The sequence below is a fragment of the Halichoeres trimaculatus genome, unplaced genomic scaffold (genome assembly GCF_033239565.1).
Source record: "Halichoeres trimaculatus isolate MK-OKI-2021-1 unplaced genomic scaffold, fHalTri1.1 fHalTri1_scaffold_6, whole genome shotgun sequence".
Lineage (NCBI taxonomy): Eukaryota > Metazoa > Chordata > Actinopteri > Labriformes > Labridae > Halichoeres > Halichoeres trimaculatus.
In genome coordinates, this window is record NW_027437184.1 from 27312050 (window position 1) to 27333884 (window position 21835).

A 21835-nucleotide genomic window follows, 5' to 3' on the forward strand; every position below is an offset into this window, starting at 1 on the left:
CTGTCTGATTATGTAACTATCCAAAAAAAGATGGAGAGAAGGTGCATCACCCAAACAAATGTAACAAAAACACAACTCGATCCTTGCTAAACTTTTTGAATTTTAGAGACTTTTGATTCACAATATTCCTTTTAAGAGAAGTCTGACAGTGACTTGTTGATGCCTGTTTCTTAATTCCTGTTGCTTGTAAAGGGATAAACATATATGATACAATCAAACATTAAATTTCAATCACTTGCTCTGTTTCAGCACTGGTTCACAGAACTTCCTCCTGTGTTGACCTTTGAACTGTCAAGATTCGAGTTTAACCAAGCACTGGGGCGACCCGAGAAGATCCACAACAAGCTTGAGTTCCCATCCATGCTCTACATGGACAGGTACAACAAACAACTTGTGTCAGAATAGTTTAACCGTCTACCTGCTGGTACCTTTAAAGACTGAACCCTCTGTTCTGCTCTGTCCTCAGATACATGGACAGGAACCGAGAAATAACCAGAATCAAGAGGGAGGAGATCAGGAGGCTGAAAGAGCATCTGACGCTGCTCCAACAGCGACTAGAGAGGTATGAATAATAACTCCACCAGTGCATGTTTGTTTACTAAACTCCCTCACAGTCCTGAAGAGAAACTGCTCACTCTGGCTGTGCCACCTCTCTGTTCCTCCTCTTTTCATTCTGCTCCTGTTCCCCTTTAGGTATCTGAGTTACGGCTCCGGCCCCAAGAGGTTTCCTCTGGCAGATGTCCTCCAGTATGCTATGGAGTTTGCCTCCAGTAAGCCAGTGTGCACCTCCCCTGTTGAAGATATCGACTCATCAGCACCTCCTGGTGGCACAACAGGGCAACAGCTGCCCCCTCCAAGGTATGGTGTCGTTTCTGTCAAAGCATGTCGTTTTTCTCCACACATGAATTTTCACATTTTACGGATAATTTCAGAACATTAAGGCCCAGATATTCACAGGAACAAGATGTTCACACATACCTTAGAGAGTGGGTGGTTTTGTGTCAGACACTCAGTCCTAGACACACTGCATTTGGTGAAGGTGAGGTGAGATGGGGTGACTGGCTAGGTAGCATGTTCAGAAGGGGGGGAAGTAGTTGTGACGCTTACTGCAGGCTGCAAGACAATTCATGGTCTGCCCACTCCAAGTTTTTTTTTTTTTTTTTTTTTTTTTTCACAAAACCACAGCATGTCTAAGGATTATTGTCATGTTCAGTGATTTAGGTTTGATTTTAATTTTATAATCTGTGTCCCCCTGCAGCACAGCCGAGCAGGACCCTCTCCCTCCCTCAGAGAGCTCAGTCTCTGCCTCGGGTCCCGCCGCTGCCCCCGCTGCAGCCCAGCAGCAGAGAGTCCCCATTCATAAGCCCTTTACTCAGTCCCGGTTACCTCCTGACCTCCCCATGCACCCTGCCCCGCGACACATCACTGAAGAGGAGCTGAGGGTGCTGGAGGGCTGCCTGCACCGCTGGAGGAGTGAAGTGGAAAATGACACCCGCGGTACATCTATCTGCTTTCTGTTGCAGTCATGGTTCTTTCTGCTAGATAACCTTTCTGATAAAAAAAAATCTACATGCCTCTTGTGGAGATTTGATGCCATTTTCTTCTTCACAGATCTGCAGGGCAGTATAACCAGAATCCACAGAACCATCGAGTTAATGTACTCAGACAAATCTATGATGCAGGTCAGCAACACATTTCTGCCAGGAGCTATTTATGCAATGAGCCCAATCTTTTACATATCTTAACTCGCATCGTGTCTCCTCTGTATTTTCCTCCAGGTTCCGTACAAGCTTCATGCAGTCCTGGTCCATGAGGGTCAGGCCAATGCGGGCCACTACTGGGCCTACATCTATGACCCACACCAGCGCTGCTGGATGAAGTACAATGACATCTCTGTCACCAAGTCATCCTGGGAGGAGCTGGTCAGGGACTCGTTTGGAGGCTATCGAAACGCCAGTGCCTACTGTCTCATGTATATTAACGACAAGAAGCCCTTCCTCATTGAAGGTACTAATAGACACAGGTTCAGCATTTAACAGAATTAAGTTTGCTTAAAACTCTTACAGAAAGAACTAAAAGGTCCAGCCCTCATCTTTTGAACAGTTTTCTGGTCTTCGCAGACCAAGTATTTTTTATCCATTGTCTTTCTGCAGGCTCTGTTTGTATGCAGGGCACAAGCCTGTGTAGAGAACAGAATGCACCATCACGGAGCCCTGCACCTTTCTGTAGTCCTACGAGGATTGATTTTAATTAAGCTATTAACAGAGAAGTGCAGTGAATGCTCAGCTCTCAGAGCATGTCACTGAAGTTTGACTCCATTTATTCTTCTCAAGTTCAAAGCAGGGCAGCAATTACTGGACGACGATCAGAAGAGGGAGACTTGGCTGGAAATCTGTAACCAGATAGGCCAGCTTCTGCTTCACTTTGCAGTACTCCTCTGAAACACTGGGGGGCAGTGTGGTCTGTATGACCGACGGAGCATCTGTTCCAGTCCCACTGCGTTATCTTGTTTTTTGACATATTATGTTTATCATATAGAAATTATTATGCCAAAGTATAGAGAGGAGACATGGAGATGAAATGTTGGGCCTTTGTACAGTGATTCAGGAATTACAACCACGCTCAGCAAACCAATCACAGGGCTTACAGGCTACATATCAAAAGTGGTTAGGGATGTAACGAAACTCTCAACTCATGATTCATTATGATTTCCGATAAAGGGTTAACAATGCGATTGTAAAACACAAACCATGCAGTGAATGCAAAATTTAAAACACACACACACACACATATATATTTTTGAATGTCTAAAAACTACAACCATTTTCTCTTATTTTTAACAAACTAAAGAGAATTTCCCTTTTAATTCTCTGAGGTAAAAAGTGACAGTGAAATAAATTTTATCTTAACTGAAAAATAAATCAAAAACTTTTTTTTAAAACAAATATCACATCAAAATTAATAAATGAATAATACAAATAGACAAAATCTATTCAAATGAACAATCTAAGGTTTGCATGTGTTCGTAGTTTAGGATTTACACGTTGTTGTTTTTTAAGGAAAAGCAGCTCTCTCCTGTTTAGACAGGGCATCAAGATTAATTTTTTTATCTCAGCTGATTTGAATCTTCACACATTTGTATTTATTTTTAACTGTGATGCAATGCATCTATACACCCCTAACAGTGGTGATGTAAGACTGTGTGTATACTTCTGCACCAAAAAGGGTACACACAGACCGAAATCTTAGAGTATGCTGTCAACATGACATGAAAATATTATTCAAGCTCAAGGGTAGGCCTGGGCTGATAACAAATTTCGCTGGATGTGTATTGTCCCACAATAATTGATGATATTATTGTCAATATTATTTTGAGACCAAATCAACTACTAATATGAAAAGTATATATCATAATGATGCAATGCACCCTTTTAAATGCAATAAACTTTTATTTCTCAGGAGTATTTTTACTAATGTAATTGCAATATCAACAACTTTCAAATATCAAAAAAACCTAAATGATACAAATTTTGACTCAGTCAAAGGTTGCACTAAAATAAAACCTGAGATAAAATGAAGAATTTCTTTTGTGATGAAGGTAACTACACTCTCTGTGTCCATGTAAGTTCTCATCATCCAGCGCAGAGTTATTCTGAACACTCCAAACCATGGCAACAAGACTGTTCAGAGTTTGTGAAGATGTTTCTCCTCTCATCCATGAGGCTTCATTGACCTCATCAGCTTTATCCCAAACTACAAAAACAAACACGCACGCACATGGCGATATATATTGAGGCCGGCAAAATTATTGAGTTCATTTTATTCATTAAACGATCAATTGATTTATTGACCATCATCTCAGGCCTACCTACTCTTGGAGCTCTGGAAAGCTGGTTGCTTCCAGAGACTACTGTCAACAGACAGTAACCAATGGCCTCTTAGATCAGGGCTGCTACCAACAAAATAATTTCCTTGTCAATCAGTCATCTCCTCTGTGGCATATCTACTGCTTGGTTGTTTATATAAGGAGTGGTAGCATCTTACACCTTTAAATTAGGTCACCAAAAAACATAATAAACATAAAATTAGTCAGCGGAGTAATAATGTCATCAGTTTGAGTAGAACAACAAATGTTCCTCACTTGATAGAGTTTGTATCTCATGACTCCTCTGTTGCCACGTATTAATCGAATTGTGTTTATTGTCTCTCCATCTCTCGCTTTCTCGTCTGTGCAGAGGAGTTTGACAAAGAAACGGGACAGATACTCAGCGGCATGGACAAACTGCCTCCGGACCTGAAGCAGTACGTCAAAGAGGACAACGAGCTGTTTGACAAAGAGATCGAGGAGTGGGACGCCCTGCAGGCGCGGAAGGCCCAGCAGGAGAAACTTGCCCTGGCAACAGCAGCCGCCGCAGCAGCAGCAGCCGCAGCCTCAGCAGCGTCCACAACCACCACGTCTTCTTCCTCTCCTCAGCCCATGAGTATTGAGTCCAGCCCTCCAGACAATGCAGGTCAGGGTCACAACGCTCAGAATAGAAGAGAAGAATACTTAATTGAGAATCAATACTGGGTGGGAAGATAAATACAGCCAAGGGTTGTTCCCTGGAGAGTTAAAAAAATGAGGAAATGACCTTGAAGAGCGTACAGTCTCATGACTACAGCTGCCTTTGACAACATTTACTGTAAATCATATCACAGGGAACATCTTTACTGACTGCTATCAGCTTTAGAAATAACTGAGGCAAGATGTTAACAACAATCATATGGAAACACTGTCATCATTTGCTTAGTGATAAAGTGTAAGTATTGTGATTTTTCTGTAACTCTCCCAGTATGTGATGTGTATTAGGTCTGGGCAATATAGCATTTTATCCATATCTCAAAAGTTTTTGGCCATGTCAAGATTTACGATATATCTTGGTATGATATATCATATATCATGATATGCATACAATCAAACCGGAATGGCAACACTCGGTATTGTGCGTTTTGATATTTATTATGATTATTGATATTAATTATGTATCCACTTTGATGTATGAACACATTGGACCTAAATTTGTTAGAAAAAAGATCAGAGTAGGAAAAAGTCTTATTTTTTCCTTGTGGAAACCATAGACTGTAAAAAAAAGTGGACGTCTGCTTGCTCGGCTCGAAGTGAGGTCTCCACAAAAACTGCTCCCCCTGGTGACTGGCTGAAGTATAGGTTAGAAAATCTGTCTCCCCAGTCATTCCAGATGGGCTGTGGTTAAACTTTAAAAAAATAATACTCCTCATAGAAATCTTTCTTATGTGTGATTGTTGTGATGATTTCAAGATACCATTTGGCTGCCTTGTATTTAAGTCCTCCTTTTTCTGAAAAGTTTTGTTGTCATTAGTTATACAAGGTTAAAAACGAGGCTTTACATAAGGTTTAACGATGATTGACAGCTGCCGTTCTCATGTAATTTTTGGGGGGATTGTAAAACATGTCAGGAGGTAGAGTCAAGAAGTGATTAGACTCTGGAAAGAAAAAAAATTGTCATTATTTTTGTCACCCAGCTGCCAATGGCTGCGCCTGTGACGGGGGTATTTTGGCTTCAAACATACAGTGACAAATTGCGGAGCCAGGCTGTCCACTCTATATACAGTCTATGGTGAAAACCACAAACATGCAGTGGTTCATTTAAATAACTTATGATGCAAATATAAATAATGAATTTCAAACGCTAATGTACAAATTTTAGCAAATAATACTGTTAACTGTTTGCACCAATACGGGAAATCACCTGGCTTTTTTTCTATTTACAAAACCATCAAGTGTCAACAAAGATTTTAAAGAATTTTCATGAATCACCTCATTGCGCTGACACACAAAACTCAAAAACTACAGTACGCACTCGACACTCATTCACACCAACAATATAATCCAAACACATTACAAATCACAAATAGATCACTCACTTTTGCACATGTAACTCCCAAAACTTCCCCTCTCTCCTAGCAACCGTATGATTTTTCTGATCGGCTGAGGTAACGCACTTTGGACTAATAGGAAAGGAGTGTTAGGTTTCTCTGTTGTTTTTTTTTTAAGTTTGCTGGCACTTTCAGCACTCTGCTCAGAAGCACCCGCTTTTACTGTTTCACTCTGCACTAGACGCCTGACAGAACTCAGGAAACAGGTTTTCAACAATTTTTAACAGAAAACGTTTTCATGCTGATCATCTGAAACACTGAATCCAAACCATCTCCAAAATATCAAGCTATCATTTATCTTTGACTAACTTTTCTTCAGTTGCTGAATCTGTCTTGTGTTGTTGCGGAGTGAGGGGAGAGGGAGGGGTGTTTGTCACGTCACAGAGCTAAGCAGGTGGAGCAGAGACGCTGTGTGTGAGAAATACAGACACAGAAAAAGGGAGAGGAGAAATGTACGGGAAAATGGCACGCAAATCAACTTATTCAATACAAACAATAGAGCTATTTCTATATTGCGTTGAAGAAATATATCGATATAATTGAAATATCGATATATTGCCAAGCCCCAATGTGTATGTATGTAAGAAGTAGACAAAGACTTTAATGATCGACAGAAAAGTGGATTAACGTACTCTTCTGATGTGTCGCTATCCTCATGCAGCTCCCCAGCAGGATCCAGAGTACATGGAGCAACCGTCACCCACAAATGACTCCAAACACCTGCAGGAGGACACAGAGAGGGCCATCTCCAGAGCTGCAGCTGAACAAGAGGAGAGAAGTCCTGAGGCTCTGTTAAACGCCGTATGTAAAATAAACTCAGACTCACTGAACACCACACTCACACCAAAGCTGCGTGTGACTGCAAATACCTACTCAACTGGCTCAAGTAATGAGCATCCCCTTAAATACACAGTTTTTCACAAAACAAAGCATGATTTCCTCCCCTTCCTCTAAATAAGAACATTCAGAGGAGAGCTTCTTGTGGTCTTTTTGAGCAATTATAGAAAATCTTGTCATTTAAATAGTATTTAAAAAAAAAAAAGGTTTGATCATCTTTTTAATTTATATTTCACCGCATGTCTGTTCTTAACACTTTTCCTTCCCTATCATTACATCAGTACTCGCTCCTTCCTATTTCATCTGTCCCATTCTCTCTACAGTCTCCTCCCCCTCCTTCCTCCCCTAACCCTGAGGTCCAGGTGAGCCCCCCCTCCTCTCCTCCTCCTGATCAGCTCACGGAGGACGAGTCTCCCGGCCAGCGCACCGTAGAGGTGGCCATCCCTAACGTTGGGACGTTTGTGATTGAATCAGAGGAGGGGGGATATGATGACGAGGTAGCGCTCGCCTCAAACAAACCCTCACTTCTTTGTTGATCCGAGAAGTCTGTGTCTGTTTGAGAAACAGAGTGAGAGCATCTTTCACGTGGCTCTGATCGAGGATTTTCACACCTGAGAAAATCTGACTCTAAATGCTAACTGGGTTTACTTTTAATCCTGCAGAATAAAACCAGCCTGTTTGTTTGCCTTCCTGCTTTACTCTTGTGTGAAAAGTCTCTCTTAAAGCCAGTCTGCACCTTGGCACAAAGACAGGTTGACCTTTTCACTCCAGTCTCTATTTGAAGAGAAAAGATCGTCATATGTTTGAACTTGTTTGTTTGAATCTTAATTTTACCTGAATATGGAATAAGTTTGCCTTTTTACATCAGGGGACTGAAGTTTTTTTTATGCTGCTTCATTGTGCAATGTGTAAAGGAGTATTAGCACTGTCGGATGTAAACTTTAAAAAACAATTCTTTTGAGACCCCTCATGTTCTTGAAAGATGAATAAGACACAGGGACCAAAGACCAGGAAGATTTAAACAGAATAATGAAGTTTTTAGGAAAAAAAAAGTTTTTGTTTCCCGCTGGGAGCTGCCGGTTGTGTTTTTACTAGCTTTTTTCTAAGCAGTCTTGTGGTCCGCTAGCTATTGTGGAGGCAACGATGGTGTAACCCGTGGGAGTTACGGTCACTTTCCAAGACTCAAGTTGTTCCCAGTGGTTTGTGAGAAAGGCCATGTTGTCCTCTCTATTTATGCCTTTGTTGAGAAAACACAGTTCACAAGGCACTGTGTGTTATTGTATGAAGGAAGGGATTTGGAAAATGGCATCCAAGAGTGGATGGTTGACCCAACATGCATGAAGATATCTGGCATGATTTAAGGGTCCAAATTATCTTAAAATAGTTTTACTTTTATACATTTGGCTGTTTGTTATCTACAATTTGAAATGTGAATATCAGCAACATATTGGTTATCACCTCTGCCAAGGAGATGATGTTTTTAGGAGAGCTTGTCTGTTTTTCTGTGAACAACATAACTCAACAAGTAACGAACGGATCTTGATGAAATGTTCAGGAAATGTTCAAAGTGGGATAAGGAAGGAGTGATAAAATTTTGTTGGTGATCCGGATCACTGTCTGGATCAAGGATTTTTTTAAAGGATTCTTTATCATTGTGAAATAGGGATGTTTTCACCATATGTGTATATAACTCCACCATAAATGGTCGAATTGCTTTGAAAAACAATACAAGACAAGGTCACCATCATTTCTGACAGATGTAAAAGTACGATCCAGATCCTGACAATATTCTGGATACTATGATCTGGAATATGAAATATGTGCTGGGTCATCATAATTTTCAACACTGTCAGGAAACAAATTATCGTACAAACCCGTAACACCAAATTGTAGCAGACAGTCTGCTGAAAGGAAGTATAACATTAAAGTTGGACTAAAGTTTTGGTGACAATCACAATATGCTTGGTGGAGGTCTTTACTCTCGGAGTGCTTTTCTAGTTTCTAAATGCTGGTGAATTTTGGAAATGAGGATAAGGATCTGGCCTTTTCCTTTAAGAACAGGGTTTCTCAGATGTATTTCTTAGTAATGGCAGACACTGGAGCTGAATTGTCCAAAAGAAAAAGGAGTTTCAGAGCGAGGGCTGAAACATGGGTTAAGCTGTTATTGATAGTGTTGATTCCAACCCACAGTCAGCAGTTATTCTGCAGTGGTCTGTTCAAACTTGAGAGTCTATCAATAAAATGAAGAGTGAGGTTATGTTAGCTCTGATTGGTGAGGATGGAGTTTGTAGATGAGCACTGGTAGGACGTTATATGTTACAGACAAGTCTCCAAGCACCGGGCTGAGGAACACAAAACAGATAGTCTGCTTACCTTCTGGACACTAAACTTCACAAAAAGCTGAGTTTACAAAGTTAGCTTGTTGTCATGTTTCAATCAATAACGTCAACTGCAAATGAATTGGCAAGAGTCTCGTTTTTAGGACAGTGGGTGATGGTGCTCATTGGAAACTGTGGCTACGGATGCAGTCAGTGCTTTTAAAGTAAAACCGCCTCTAGATGGCCAGTGATTGGCTTCAGAATGGCAGTATGACAAATTTAGCGCTGACGCACAGACTGCTTCCTTATATACAGCCAAAGTGAGCTGTGGAAGATCCTACTTCTCCTACAAACAAAAACCAGAACATCTTTACTCTTTGATTTTCCATTCAGCTATTTTATGCAGGATCTGAAAATAGATTAATTTGTTAGAACTTTTGGTTCAAATTATTTTTCTAGGAGCCAAATTATTCACAAAGTTTAATTCTGTCTGACATTAATGAAAATACTAAAGTGTTTCATTTTATTTAAAAAAGCAATGAGCGGTAAAATGACTCGGGGTGGGAGTTGAGACCTTAGCCTCCACTTCATGAACTGTAGCCTCTGTACACAGTGCGCATGATTTAATTATCGAGTTAAAATGTTGACTTCAAGCCTTTAGAAATGTCTGTACATGGTAATAAATCTGCAGGTGCCCTAGCAAATGAAAAAGGCTGGCGTAGTTTCATCATACAGGTTGAATGAAAGGCTTACAGAGGTTGTTGTTGAGCTCCACTGGAAAGGTTAAGGAGGAAATAGTCAAAGAATCATTTGCAAATTTAGTTTACCCAACATGCTCTGCAACAAGTGTAGCTGAAGTGAAAAATCAGTGCCTCTGTAGGGTTTAATTGTCACAGTTTGAGCAGATTTCATTCAGAAAGCATTGTCTGTTTTTTTTAATCAGCTCATTTCAGCTGTGTTAGCCCGTTCTTCAGTGTGATCAGATCGTAGAGCTCCTGCTGTCACTGCTCCAGCCTGTCTCTGCACTGCCGGCTGTCTGTCACACACAGCTGTTGTATGGCTGTCTGATTTTCACACATTGGCCTCTTGAGGATCGCACATTGTGCCGTTGAAGTGACTGGCTGTGTCGCTCACAGTGTCACTCTAACCACTGCATGGTCTGCTGAGTGATGTCCGTCTGAATGCTGTGGCTCGTAGCGGTGCCTCGGAGCACGTAACATAGACGGTTGACCTGCTGGGTTTGTGGTGAGGACGTGTGGTCATGTTTAACGTGGTTCCTGCTCTTTGGTCAGGCGATGATGACCCCCAACATGCAGGGTGTAATAATGGCTATTGGCAAGTGCTGCGCCGTGTATGAAAAGAGCGGTCCTGAGGCGGCTTTCTTCAAGGTATTCATCCTCATCTCTACTTTACGTTTTGTTCTGTCACACTCTCTTTCCCTTCACCTCCATTCACCTTTCCCTTCATATCAAACTGTTTGTCTTCTCCTTTGTACTTTCTGACTGCCCTGCGGGAAAGTTAAAACACATGGTACAATGACTACAAGGTCACTTTTTTAGAAGCACATAAGTAAAAAGAACCTTTGTCCTTGTGAGGGTATCTTTTCTAGATGCTACCTGAACAAGAATTAGTATCGGTGTCCTTTCCTCCTTAACTTTCCTCACAGTGTTTAACCTTCCCTCCGCCTGTTTATCTCTCTGCTCAGGCCATAAAGTTGGAGTATGCTCGGCTCCTGAGGTTTGCCCAGGAGGACACGCCTCCAGAGAACGACTACAGACTACAGCACATCATCGTCTACTTCATCCAGAACCAGGCGCCCAAAAAGATCCTGGAGAGAACTCTGCTCACTCAGTTTGCTGACAGGAACCTGGCCTTTGATGAAAGGTAGGTCAGACTTCACCCGGACTAGCCTTGTACATTTAACTTCTGTAGTTGTCATGTTAAGTCCATCTAAATGAATCAAACTTAATGGTGCAACTGATTAAAGCAGGTCTCTGGGTAAAAAGATCAAGAATTAAAAAATCTTCAATCATCCAGTGGACTACTTGTTCAATTTATACATATTAAATGTGCAATTTGTCCCATTCACATTACATTGATAACACCAATGTCAGAGGATTCTGGTGGTGTAAGACTGTTAGGTAGCTTTGTTTACTTTAGTGTCTTGCCTGATGGTGTCTTGATTTTTTATTTTCCTCCATCTCTAAGAAAGTTAAAATGTAGTCTGGAATATTCAGATTTTAAAAAATGGATTTATTTTATGGAAACAAGTTTTTGTCTTTCTTGAATCAGTTTATTTATCATTATTTATTTATTTTTATTTATTTATTTATTTTTCTTTCTTTATTTCTTATTTATTTGTTTATTTATTTATTTATTTTTATTTTAAAGTATTTATTTTTCATTTTAAAGTATTTATTTCTTTTTTTTTCTGTTTTAGACAAATGTATTTATAAATCTAAGTTCATCTTTCCATCAGTCCTTGTCCAGTGTGTCTTAAAGTGTATCATACCAATACTTGTATTATTCATTAACTCATTCATCGGATTGTTTATTCATTGAATTATTTACTTGTTTATATATTTAAATGATTTAAAGAAAAAATTAAGTAATGTCAAAATCTTTCTTATTTTGAATGTTGTTGTTTTATTAATTGAAGAAAAGTTTTTTTATGTAGCTGTTGATGATGCTGCAGCATCATTCTAAAATATTACTAGGTCTTACAAGGATTTATGAAAAAAGTGGTATCCAGCATTTAGTTCTTTATTTTTGGCTTTATCAAAATTAGTCACTACAGAAAATTAAGTTAGTCTGTATGAAGTTTTGGAAATGACCAGTAGAGGGCAGCAGAGACCTCCTCTCAGATTCACAGAGCAGCAGCTGCACTGACAACAGACGGTGTCTTCTGGACGAGGCGGACTGATTTCAAACATTATGCCCTCGCTTTCTGTTCAAACACAGCTCTTTAGAGTCATGTCCTTTAATGACTTTTTGATGCTTGAAGGAAATATGAAGAAACCCTCTTGAGTCATGCGAGCCTGTGTTGCCAGGGTGTGTGTGTGTGTGTGTGTGTGTGTGTGTGTGTGTGTGTGTGCGTGCGTTGCCTCTTACTATCTGTTAAAAGTTTTCAGCTACGCTTGTTGGCCTCAATCCATATTCATGAGTGAAGAATTGATTTCTGCCTTCTCCTCTATTTTGAGCGAGATAATTAGATTTATGTGTGCATGTGGCCTCAATAGGAGCCTCGGGAGGAGTGTTTCACTTCTCCTCTCAGCACTAAAGAGTGATTCATTAGGCCGCGCTGAGGCCGCGGGGCAGGGTGGACTGTTTCATCTCCTGGAGTACCTCACAATGACTCACCATCTCCTCGCTAACGTTGCAACGTCCTCTTCCTGTCTCCCCCTCCTCCCCCTTCCTCCCCCACAGATGTAAGAGCATTATGAATGTGGCACGTGCCAAACTGGACCTAATTAAGCCAGAGGAGGTCAACATGGATGAATATGAGGTCAGCAGCCAGCTTTATCTTGAAGAGTGGCTTTGAATCTTCTCATACTGCACATTGTTCCTTCTGATCATATTTTATAAAATTAAAACTGAAGGGAGCTCGCTGACTCTAACTTATCTTCTCTTGATTAGATGTGGCATCAGACATACAGGAATTTCCGAGAGACGACCATCTTTATGATGACGGGTTTGGAGCTGTTCCAGAAGACTAAGTATGGAGACACCTTAACATTTCTCGATCAATCACAGTCATTGTGTGCTCAGTTAGATCCTACCATTGGGCCCTATCCACATCAGTCAAACACAGCATACCAATTCTTGTAGCCGACAGCGACTGACCACTTAAGCAGGGCCCATGATCACCAGAAGCTCAAATCAGAAGTCAATATCAACAGCAGAATAAGCTGTTTGACAATGGCTGAAGAAAATCTGGCAATATTTTCATTACTCAGCTCTGCTGCTCATCCCACAAATGCCTGTTTCTTACCAATACGACAACATTTACAAGGGACCTGAATAGCCTTTATAACAGCAAGATTTACTGCATTGTTACAACATAGAAATGATCAACTAAACACTAATTTCATGACATTTTGTGCTATGTTTACACACAGGGTCAGTGAATGGCCTTGCAGTTTAAGCATGTCTCCCATATACAGACACATTTCTCTGCTAGAAAGGCAAGAATATGAAAAGAAATAGAGAAAAAAAACAGTACATTTACTAAAAGTCAAATCCAACAATAAGTCAACAGTCGAGACCAATCACTTTGGTTTTGGACAGCAAGGGGAACAAAGTTAATCTGAAGCCGAGTTTTCACCAAGCAGACCGGTACGGCGCACATTTTGTGGCGTTTCCACTGACTCATCCCAGGACAGATCCCCAAATAACCGATACTAGCCGTCCCACTTTTGGGGACCCTTTCGTATGGGTGCCAGACTAAACCGATCCGCTCTCGGAAGGTGGAGCTACAACACTGCAGACCGTTGATTTGTCCAAAGAATCCTCACTTACCCCATGACAGCGGCTGCATTTTTCCTGGCGGCACACAGACTTCTCTGAAACAAAGCTTGATTGCACTTTGTATCAAAGAACTACATGAAAATCACAGAGAGGACAAAATGCTGCATGTCTTCCATCTATGCTCTTTTTTTACTGTGATTTATTAGCGGGGTAAATTGTTGCGCTGCTACCGCTTCACGCTATTGTTTAACAGCTGTGGCTTTCAGTATCCGGCTCACACGCCACCTACCACGAGGGGGCACAGTTTTGCTGTGGAAACGCAAACGGGATCAAGCTTAACTGTACCAAACCGTGCCAAACCGCACTGAACAGAACTTGACTGCTTGGTGGAAACGCGGCTTAAAAGTTATTCAATTTGACTTGCTGAATATTTTTTTATGTCATGTGAAACAAAAAAACTCTGAAAACATAAGGTTGGGTGAAAAAAAACCATTTGATTTCTGACATGATGAGCATTTTTTGTAGCTACATCAGACTTGAGATCTTTTTATGGCTCAGGGTCTGATTTTGTCTTTGCCTTGTCTGTAAAATCACAGGATACTGAACCCTAGCAAGGCATTTGTTATTTAAAAAAACATCCACATATGATGTAGTCCAATCAGATTTGGGCACACATTTCCCAGGTCTGTTTAGGTTTTGGTTTATCACTGTGGACCCATGCAGGCTTTTGATTCTCTGATTTGTAGCAGATTGTTAGTGTCTCACCTTGGCCTGCAGAGGGCAGCAGCCCACAGTCTGTTCTCCCCCCAGCTTCACAAAGTTTGAGTGCAGAGAGTTCAATGAGTTTATTTCCTCCCTTAAAGAGTTCACTTTTTTCACTCTCTCTGCAACTTTGATACTATTTTATCTGAATGTCACATCTGCTTCTTTCTCTCTTTCTTTCTTTCCAGTTACGTGGAGGCTCTGATGTATCTTGTGTACTCGTACCAGTACAACAAGGAGCTTCTGTTGAAAGGGCTGTACAGAGGGCACGACGAGGAGCTGCTCGGTCATTACAGACGAGAGTGTTTGCTGGTGAGGAAACACGAACCAGAACGTAGACATGTCGCACTAATTCTTATATTACAGGAGTGTTTTTGCTTCTTTATATCTGTTGTGACGTGAACCGATTATCTGGAGATTTTGGACATTCACTAGACGAAGAAATATTCTTTCAAACATCTGTATGACACTTTTTTTTAACTGTTCAGTTAAATGATGGATCCACGCTCTGATCAGGAGGTAACCTGGTTTTTGAAAAGCCGTCAGCTGCAGACCATCGTCTGTCTGTGCTCTCCTTGTAATCTCCATCTCCTCTTCGTCACTCCCTCTCCACTGTGTCAAACTTCCTCTGCTAAAGTGACTCAGCAAAACTAACACTGTCGGACATTTCCCCTTCAATACCGCAATACCGTTCTGCCGTGCTCCTATAATCAAATTGCTTTTGCTGAGATATTGCTTTGGCTCGCTCGCAGCCCACAAAAGATTCCGCTGAAGGTTTTTCATCTGATACTGACAGATGAAAATCCTCTCAGCGTCGTGATGTGAGCCCCTTTTCATTTCTCCCCTCCAGGCTGTGCTCTGGTATTATTGGTTGGGGCTGAGGGTATTTTGGTGCGATCAGCCTCATACTGGTGTTTAGCAGCCCTCTTGCTGCTGCACTCAGTAACCTTACACTCGCATTGTGCTCATAATGTAATCACTGGAGTGGGAATAGGAAGCAGGAGGGCCAGGGAGTGTAAACACATTACCATGAGACACAAGTGTGTCCTCAGCTAACCTCAGACCTCGACTCTGCACGGCCCGATCGGTCAGCTCAGATCTCGGGCCAGAACCTCTGGCTGCGTCCGCTCGGCTGTTTACCTTCGGCTCTTGTTTTAATTGAAAACACCGCTAACATTGACACAGTTAATGTACTTGGATGTTTTGCAAAATCCAGCCCCGCAGTCCCTCGATTCCAAACTGGCTCTGAGAAAACCGGGTCGTTTCCTCAGAGAGGAGGTCAGAGAGTTTGTCTGTGACAGCGAGGTTGTTTAAGCCAAGAAGAGAAAGAAAAGCCTGAATCCACATGCAGGCAGGAACATCAGGACCCACTTTAGCTCCTCTGGCTGCAGGAGATTTACTGATATTAATGATGTCTGTTTTTGGATTACTGCGAGTGCTTTAGCTGTCTGGTACTTATCTATTAAAACAGATTGAAACCCTCAGCAGAGAGAACAAGAAAAGTGAAATGACTGATGGTGTAAAAACAGAACACTTTGAAATCTTGTTTGGAGTTAAATAATTTACACAAGATAACAGGAGTATTAAGTCAGGAAGTGTGTCAGCAAGAGGCCACAGGGCAGCTGGATGCTGGAGTCTGAGGCTAAAGGTTTTGCTGTGAGCGGTCGCTGTGGGGGAACTTTGTCAAAGGTAACTTAAAGGTAAAGATGAATGCTGCTGTCTTAAAGATGACTCTGTTAGAAGTTAGGAACTGCCTCTCCTCCTCTAGCTCACTTTTCTCCTAACACAGTCAAACTTCATAGTCATGCCTCAAATCCTTGTCACAGACATGCTTTTAGATTTTGCCAGATTTACATTTTGAGGCTATCAGTAGACTGTGAATAATCATCCAAAAATCCACAGAAGAAGGATCACTGAAAATTGCAGAGCTTGTATAAGTCATGATGACAATGATATTTTCTTGGTATCAAAATAATCCAGTGATAGTGCTCGTGAACAGATAAACAGCTGATATGACCCAATCTCAAGGGGCAGATTTTATAAAATAGTCACTTAAATGTGCTGTGAGGACTGTGTTTGGCGTTGGTTGTGAAGCCTTTGGAATCTGCCACATTTTTTGGGATGAAGACTCAGTTTCCCATGAGCACTGTCAGCCACTGTCATAAAGATGTGATTCCTACAAATGGACAGAGCATGTTTTCTTCTTAAAGCTTCTTTTCTTTATTCAAGACAACTTTTTACAGCATGCAAAGAGATGTGGTAATGCATTTATTTGTGGTCGCATAGCGCTATCATTTAAAACATGACTATGAGCAGGATTGGTAAACTCAGTTTGTTGTGTAGTTCAGTGTCCAGAAGGTGAGACGACTGTTCAGTGGTGCTCAAAAAACGTGCAACATCAGTACACCTCAGTTAAAAGAGATAAGTCCGGTAGGGAAGGGCATTTCAAGCAAACAAGGTGTTGGATATTCGCTCCTAACTATTCGAAGATCCCCAGCCCCCTGCAAGCTGCCATCGCCGATCACCCATATGCAAGTACCTGCCAACATTACACTTTGACAGAGATGGAGAGGGCTGTTATGCTGTGCAAGAGGATCATCAAACTTACTTATTTAGGTGACGAACGAAGCCTGCCATTGACTGTTGCTCTGGACAGCCCCTAACTTTCTGCTCTCACACGGCATGCATAGTTGTTGACGACTTGTGATATGTTAGACTTCCCAGCCCATATTTGAATGTCTCATCGTCGCGCAACAGCTCCGTCATCCTGCATAAAACTGCGGCCTGCTGCAGACAGGACAAAACAATCTTCCCATGAACTATTTTTTTTTTGTTAATGACTATTCAAATGTTCAATGCTGAGCAAGTTCAAGCAAGTTTTTCTTGGGCAGTGCCCCTCAGATGTCAACACAACAGGAGGCTTAGCTTAACTACCGTACCAGAAGCTAGCAGGATAGCAAAGCTCACATGGTGCAAACCATAGACTGTAAAAAATAAAGTGGACGCCATCCTGCACAGCTCGAAGTGAGGTCGCCACAAAAACTGCTCCCCCTGGTGGCTGGCTGCAGTGTAGGTCAAAAAATCCGGCTCTCCAGTCATTCCAGATGGGCTGTGGTCAAACTTTAGAAAATTAAAACACCTCGTAGAAAGGTTTTCTGTTGATTGTTGTGGTGATTTGAAGATATCATGTGGCTGTCTTATTTTCAAGTCCTCTTTTTTTGTTTTAAGTTTTGTTTTCATTAGTTTTAAGTGGTTTAAAACAAGGTTTTACGTCATGTTTAACGATGATTGACAGCTGCCGTTCTTGTGTGTTTTTTTGGAGCATTGTAAAATATGTCAGGAGGTAGAGCCAAGAAGAGATTAGACTCTTGAAAGAAAAAATATATATTATTTTTGTCACCCAGCTCCACTCAGATTCTCCCAGAATCCCTCACAGTCTGTACTGCGCAGACTCTGGCTGCACAACAGCTTCTGATGGGGGTATGTTGGCTTCAAAACCGTACAACGGTAAATGTCTGAGCCACGCTGTCCACTCTATATACAGTATATGGTGAAAACAAATGGTTCAAGAAAGAGCTACACAGCTGCACAAAAAAATGATCATTGTGGACTTTGCTGAGCTCTAAGGGATTCATCACAGAAAGCTGGATCTAACCTCTTTCCATCTGAGAGAACCTCAAAACAGACAGCACCTACATATCAGTGAGACCTGGTATTCATTCAGGCATCATTAAGTATTAAATCTGTTTTTGGTTAAACATGGTTTGTATGTTTGAGATTTCCCATTTCTCTTCCCTCCCTAATAGAAACTAAACGAACAAGCAGCAGCCATGTTTGAGACCGGAGAGGAACCAGAGGTGACGACGGGCCTGGGCATCATGAACGAGCTTGTGGTTCCCTGCATCCCTCTGCTGCTGGTCCACGACGCAGAGAGGGACCTGCTGGCTGTGGAGGACATGAGGAACCGCTGGTGCTCCTACCTGGGCCAGGAGATGGAGTGTAAGTCCCTGAGAGAGCAGCAACAGCAAGCCGCCCCGGTAGATATTTCTGGAGAGTTGAAGTCGTAGGTTACTAGCACATTCCTCCAAACCCCTGCCAAAGATCAGCAGAATCAGGCCACTGCTCAGCATATCAGGGAGGATTTCAAAATGTGAGGCTTTTTCCACTCATCCTTCAACAATTCAACATTTCTTTTGTAGAAGGAAAAATATGGGGGCAAGTTTTCAAAATGAGATGATTTCAGAGCTCCTCTGCTGTCATTACTGTTCCACTGAAAGTCAGCGCTTTGAAAGGCTGACATTCAGAAAGAGAGGAGGAATGATACAGGGGAGCAGGGTTGTTTTGATGCGAGAGTTTTGAACTTTGGTACAATAGCTGTAAAAAAAATTGATACAGATACTTGTTTTGATACCACAGCAGCACAGACGTGGAATCAACCAACTACTGGTGCTCAAAATAATGGTCTGGTTTTTTTTCTTAAAATGAAAAAAGGTTTCTGAGGGCGGAGCAGCATCTGACATGCTGTTAATAACAGTGCGAGATGAAATAAACTAGATTTTTTTAAAGTTATGTTTATGTCAAATGAAGTATATCCTCCAGTGAAGGACATTTTATGGACATCTGAGTTTGACCCTTTTGAGAATTAGGCAAAGTTATCAGTCAATCTGTCATTTCTCTTTAAATACAGGAATTTCTGTTACTTGTCAGTAAACACAACATTCAAACTGGGCTCCTCCTCCTTGGCTCAGTGCCAGCTGTAGCCCACACCCACAGCCTTCAGCCATGACTACATGAACACACACACAGTCACCAGATTAGCAACCGCCTGCAGCGTTTCTTTGTGGGAGAGACTCCAGAGCTGGGTACCTGACTTAGCTTGTTAGCATAAGCTAATCACTGGGTTATTTGACACATACCTGCTCATTAGAAAGCTAACTAGCATCGCTTCTTGTCATGTGCTGCTCTCCAAGTGCCCGAAAGCGAGTGAAAGTCGAGCCAAGCTTCCCCCCTTAATTAGGAAAAGCTTTATCTGTTTAGCGTTTCATTTCACTTTGGTTGTTTTTCTTGCTTCATGCTACGTCCACCATCGTAGCTGGTTGGGATAGCTTCTCCCACTTGCTAATCAACTCACAAAGTCACTTGCGCTCTGGGCGTGCTGTGAATTGCTGATGTAACAATGCAGACTCTCCACCCAGAAATGTCCTGATACAACCAAAACATCAACTTACAGGCAGAGGAGGGGGTTGATGCACACACAGACACTGACACACATGTACAGAGGCCCATAGGAGATAATTGAGCAGGATTATACCTGTTAAAGTTAACATTCTATTCTTTAAGATAAATGCTGCACTCTACTTTTGAGTGAAGTGCTGGTTCACATGTCAGGTGTCTTTCATATTCTCCAAAAGATTTCTTCAGATTTCCTGCACAGGATAATCACTAGGGGTGGGAGAAAAAATCGATTCACATAAGTATCAAGATATTTTGTTTTCTGATATTAAAATTGAGATTCTTTGTTATTTTTTTTTATTTTTTATTTTTTATTTAAATCTTTCATTTCAGTCTTTGTTCATAAGCTGGATTTGGAAAAAAAGTTACCACTTTTCCTCAGCAGAGGGCGAAATGTTTTTTCTCAGACTCACATGATGTGCGTTTTTTGGGAAAACATGTCTCCTGATAGCCTTTAGACACCATCATTTTTAACTTTTTTACACAGTCTGGCGTCGAAAAAGTAGACTTAAAATCAGAAATATCAAAGAATCGCTATATAAATTATTTTCAAAAATCAAAAAGAATCGAATTGCGAGAAAAACGTATCGTCCCAGCCCTAATAATCACCTCCATGTGAATAAAGTGTTGTGTATGCTCGTGAGAGGGGAAGGAGTTGCTGTAAATAGATAAAGTGTTCAGCAGAGAAGCAGATAAACAGATGATGAAGTTAGTTGCAGCCAAACGTAAGCCGACTCATTTCAGATTGAAAAAAAAAGCAATTAGAGCTTCAACCTGTAAATCATTTCCTGGAAGACTAATTAGAAATCGAGGATGCTGCAGCTTTTTATCAGCCTGTCTCTGGTATCATTCCTCAGACGTCTGCTCACTGGAGTTTTACTGTCCGTCTGCTCAGGAACACGCTTTCTAACTGTTGTGGTATCACAAAGGAAGTACTTACCCTGTGATTCCTGTGTTTTGAGGTCTAATTATAGCCAGAAAAGCTAAAGCCTATGATCTTTTTGTTTTTCTGCCGGCAGCAAACCTCCAGGAGAAGCTGACCGACTTCCTCCCAAAGTTACTGGACTGCTCGACAGAGATCAAAGGCTTCCACGACCCCCCCAAGGTGCCCACCTACTCCACCCTGGAGCTGTGTGAGCGCTTCAGCCGCATCATGGCCGCCGTGTGCAGGGTCCCCGCCGCGGGGAGATGAGCTCAGAGGGAAGCCGCTCCCCGATCACAGGCCCGACCTGGGGCTCAAATCCATGGACCTCTCTTAACCCATGCCTTCCTTTAAATCCAGGGGTCACTCGCTTCTAGCTGTTATTCCTCTGTTACTCTTTTGCTGCTATAGGTTTTATCATTATAAATATTATTTCACTTTTATTTCAAGAAAACACACGGGAGGAAAGGAGGAGTAGATGGAGGAGAGGATGGACTGATGGAGGGAATAAAGCGATGAGGGGAGGAAGAGTTGATGGAGAGCAGAGGTGGTTGAAAGCCAAGTACATTCAGCTTCAGCTTTGCAAAAAAAAAGCAAACAAAAAAAGAGTTTGAGGGTTTTTCCTAGTTTATTATTGTTGTTGTTGCTGTTTGATTCAAGCTTCCCCGACCACGCTCACAGTCCTTCTGAAGCCCTGCCCCCGCCCCCCTCTCTGCGTGAAAAGGATCCCCCCGCTGCTCTGCCTCCAGTTTGGTACAGTATTACCATGTTTTGTTTTATTTTTCTAAGGAAGGAAGGAAGGAAGGAAGGAAGGAGGGAGCCTTCAGATGTCTGAGCGGCTCAGAGAGTCTCACATGGGTCTCATGTCTTTGTGGACTGAATGAGATGTTTTAAGTGCTGTGGTAGACAGCCACAGACTTCCTGTGGCTTGTTAATAAATCGAGAGAATAAAATTTTATTTATGGCCCTTTTAGGCCAAATAAACAAATGTTTTTTTGCCTCATGTTGTTTCTTACTTTTCTTCACAATAACTGACCTCACACTGATATTACTCGTCACTGAAAGACATCGAAAGCTCTTATTTTGAAACTTCGTCATGTTTACATGGGCATAGTTACTGGAAGTGGAGACCTGTTTAAAGTCAAGCTGACACGATGAACTGCAGGCCTGTTCATTAAGCGGCTCTATGGCAGAACCGGGCCTTTAAAAAAACCTCAGCGGTGCCGTTTAATCATTTATGCAGGAATTAGTATGAAACAAGACATTAAAAAGATATACAGTATAAGGAAAGCAGACTTTTCCATCAACGTGACTTCTGAGGCTTTAAACACACACACACATA

The 21835-nt window shown here is 41.6% G+C and overlaps 1 protein-coding gene across 2 annotated transcripts in view; it reads left to right on the top strand.

Annotated features, from left to right (window-relative positions):
- The window catches only part of usp25 (ubiquitin specific peptidase 25), a 56870-nt gene extending 35397 nt beyond the window's left edge, over nucleotides 1-21473 (top strand). Inside the window, exons 11-24 of one of the 2 annotated variants that reach the window (XM_074671936.1) lie at nucleotides 250-377; nucleotides 467-562; nucleotides 694-858; nucleotides 1259-1497; nucleotides 1612-1682; nucleotides 1779-2007; nucleotides 4236-4511; nucleotides 6617-6756; nucleotides 10816-10994; nucleotides 12537-12615; nucleotides 12747-12826; nucleotides 14528-14651; nucleotides 18146-18338; nucleotides 20591-21473. In XM_074671936.1, coding sequence (XP_074528037.1) covers nucleotides 250-377; nucleotides 467-562; nucleotides 694-858; nucleotides 1259-1497; nucleotides 1612-1682; nucleotides 1779-2007; nucleotides 4236-4511; nucleotides 6617-6756; nucleotides 10816-10994; nucleotides 12537-12615; nucleotides 12747-12826; nucleotides 14528-14651; nucleotides 18146-18338; nucleotides 20591-20763 — 2172 coding nt within the window. In that variant the 3' untranslated portion in view covers nucleotides 20764-21473. The remainder of the gene's footprint in view (nucleotides 1-249; nucleotides 378-466; nucleotides 563-693; nucleotides 859-1258; nucleotides 1498-1611; nucleotides 1683-1778; nucleotides 2008-4235; nucleotides 4512-6616; nucleotides 6757-10815; nucleotides 10995-12536; nucleotides 12616-12746; nucleotides 12827-14527; nucleotides 14652-18145; nucleotides 18339-20590) is intronic. The other variant, XM_074671935.1, reaches the window with a different exon arrangement.
- Nucleotides 21474-21835: the final 362 nt, after the last annotated feature.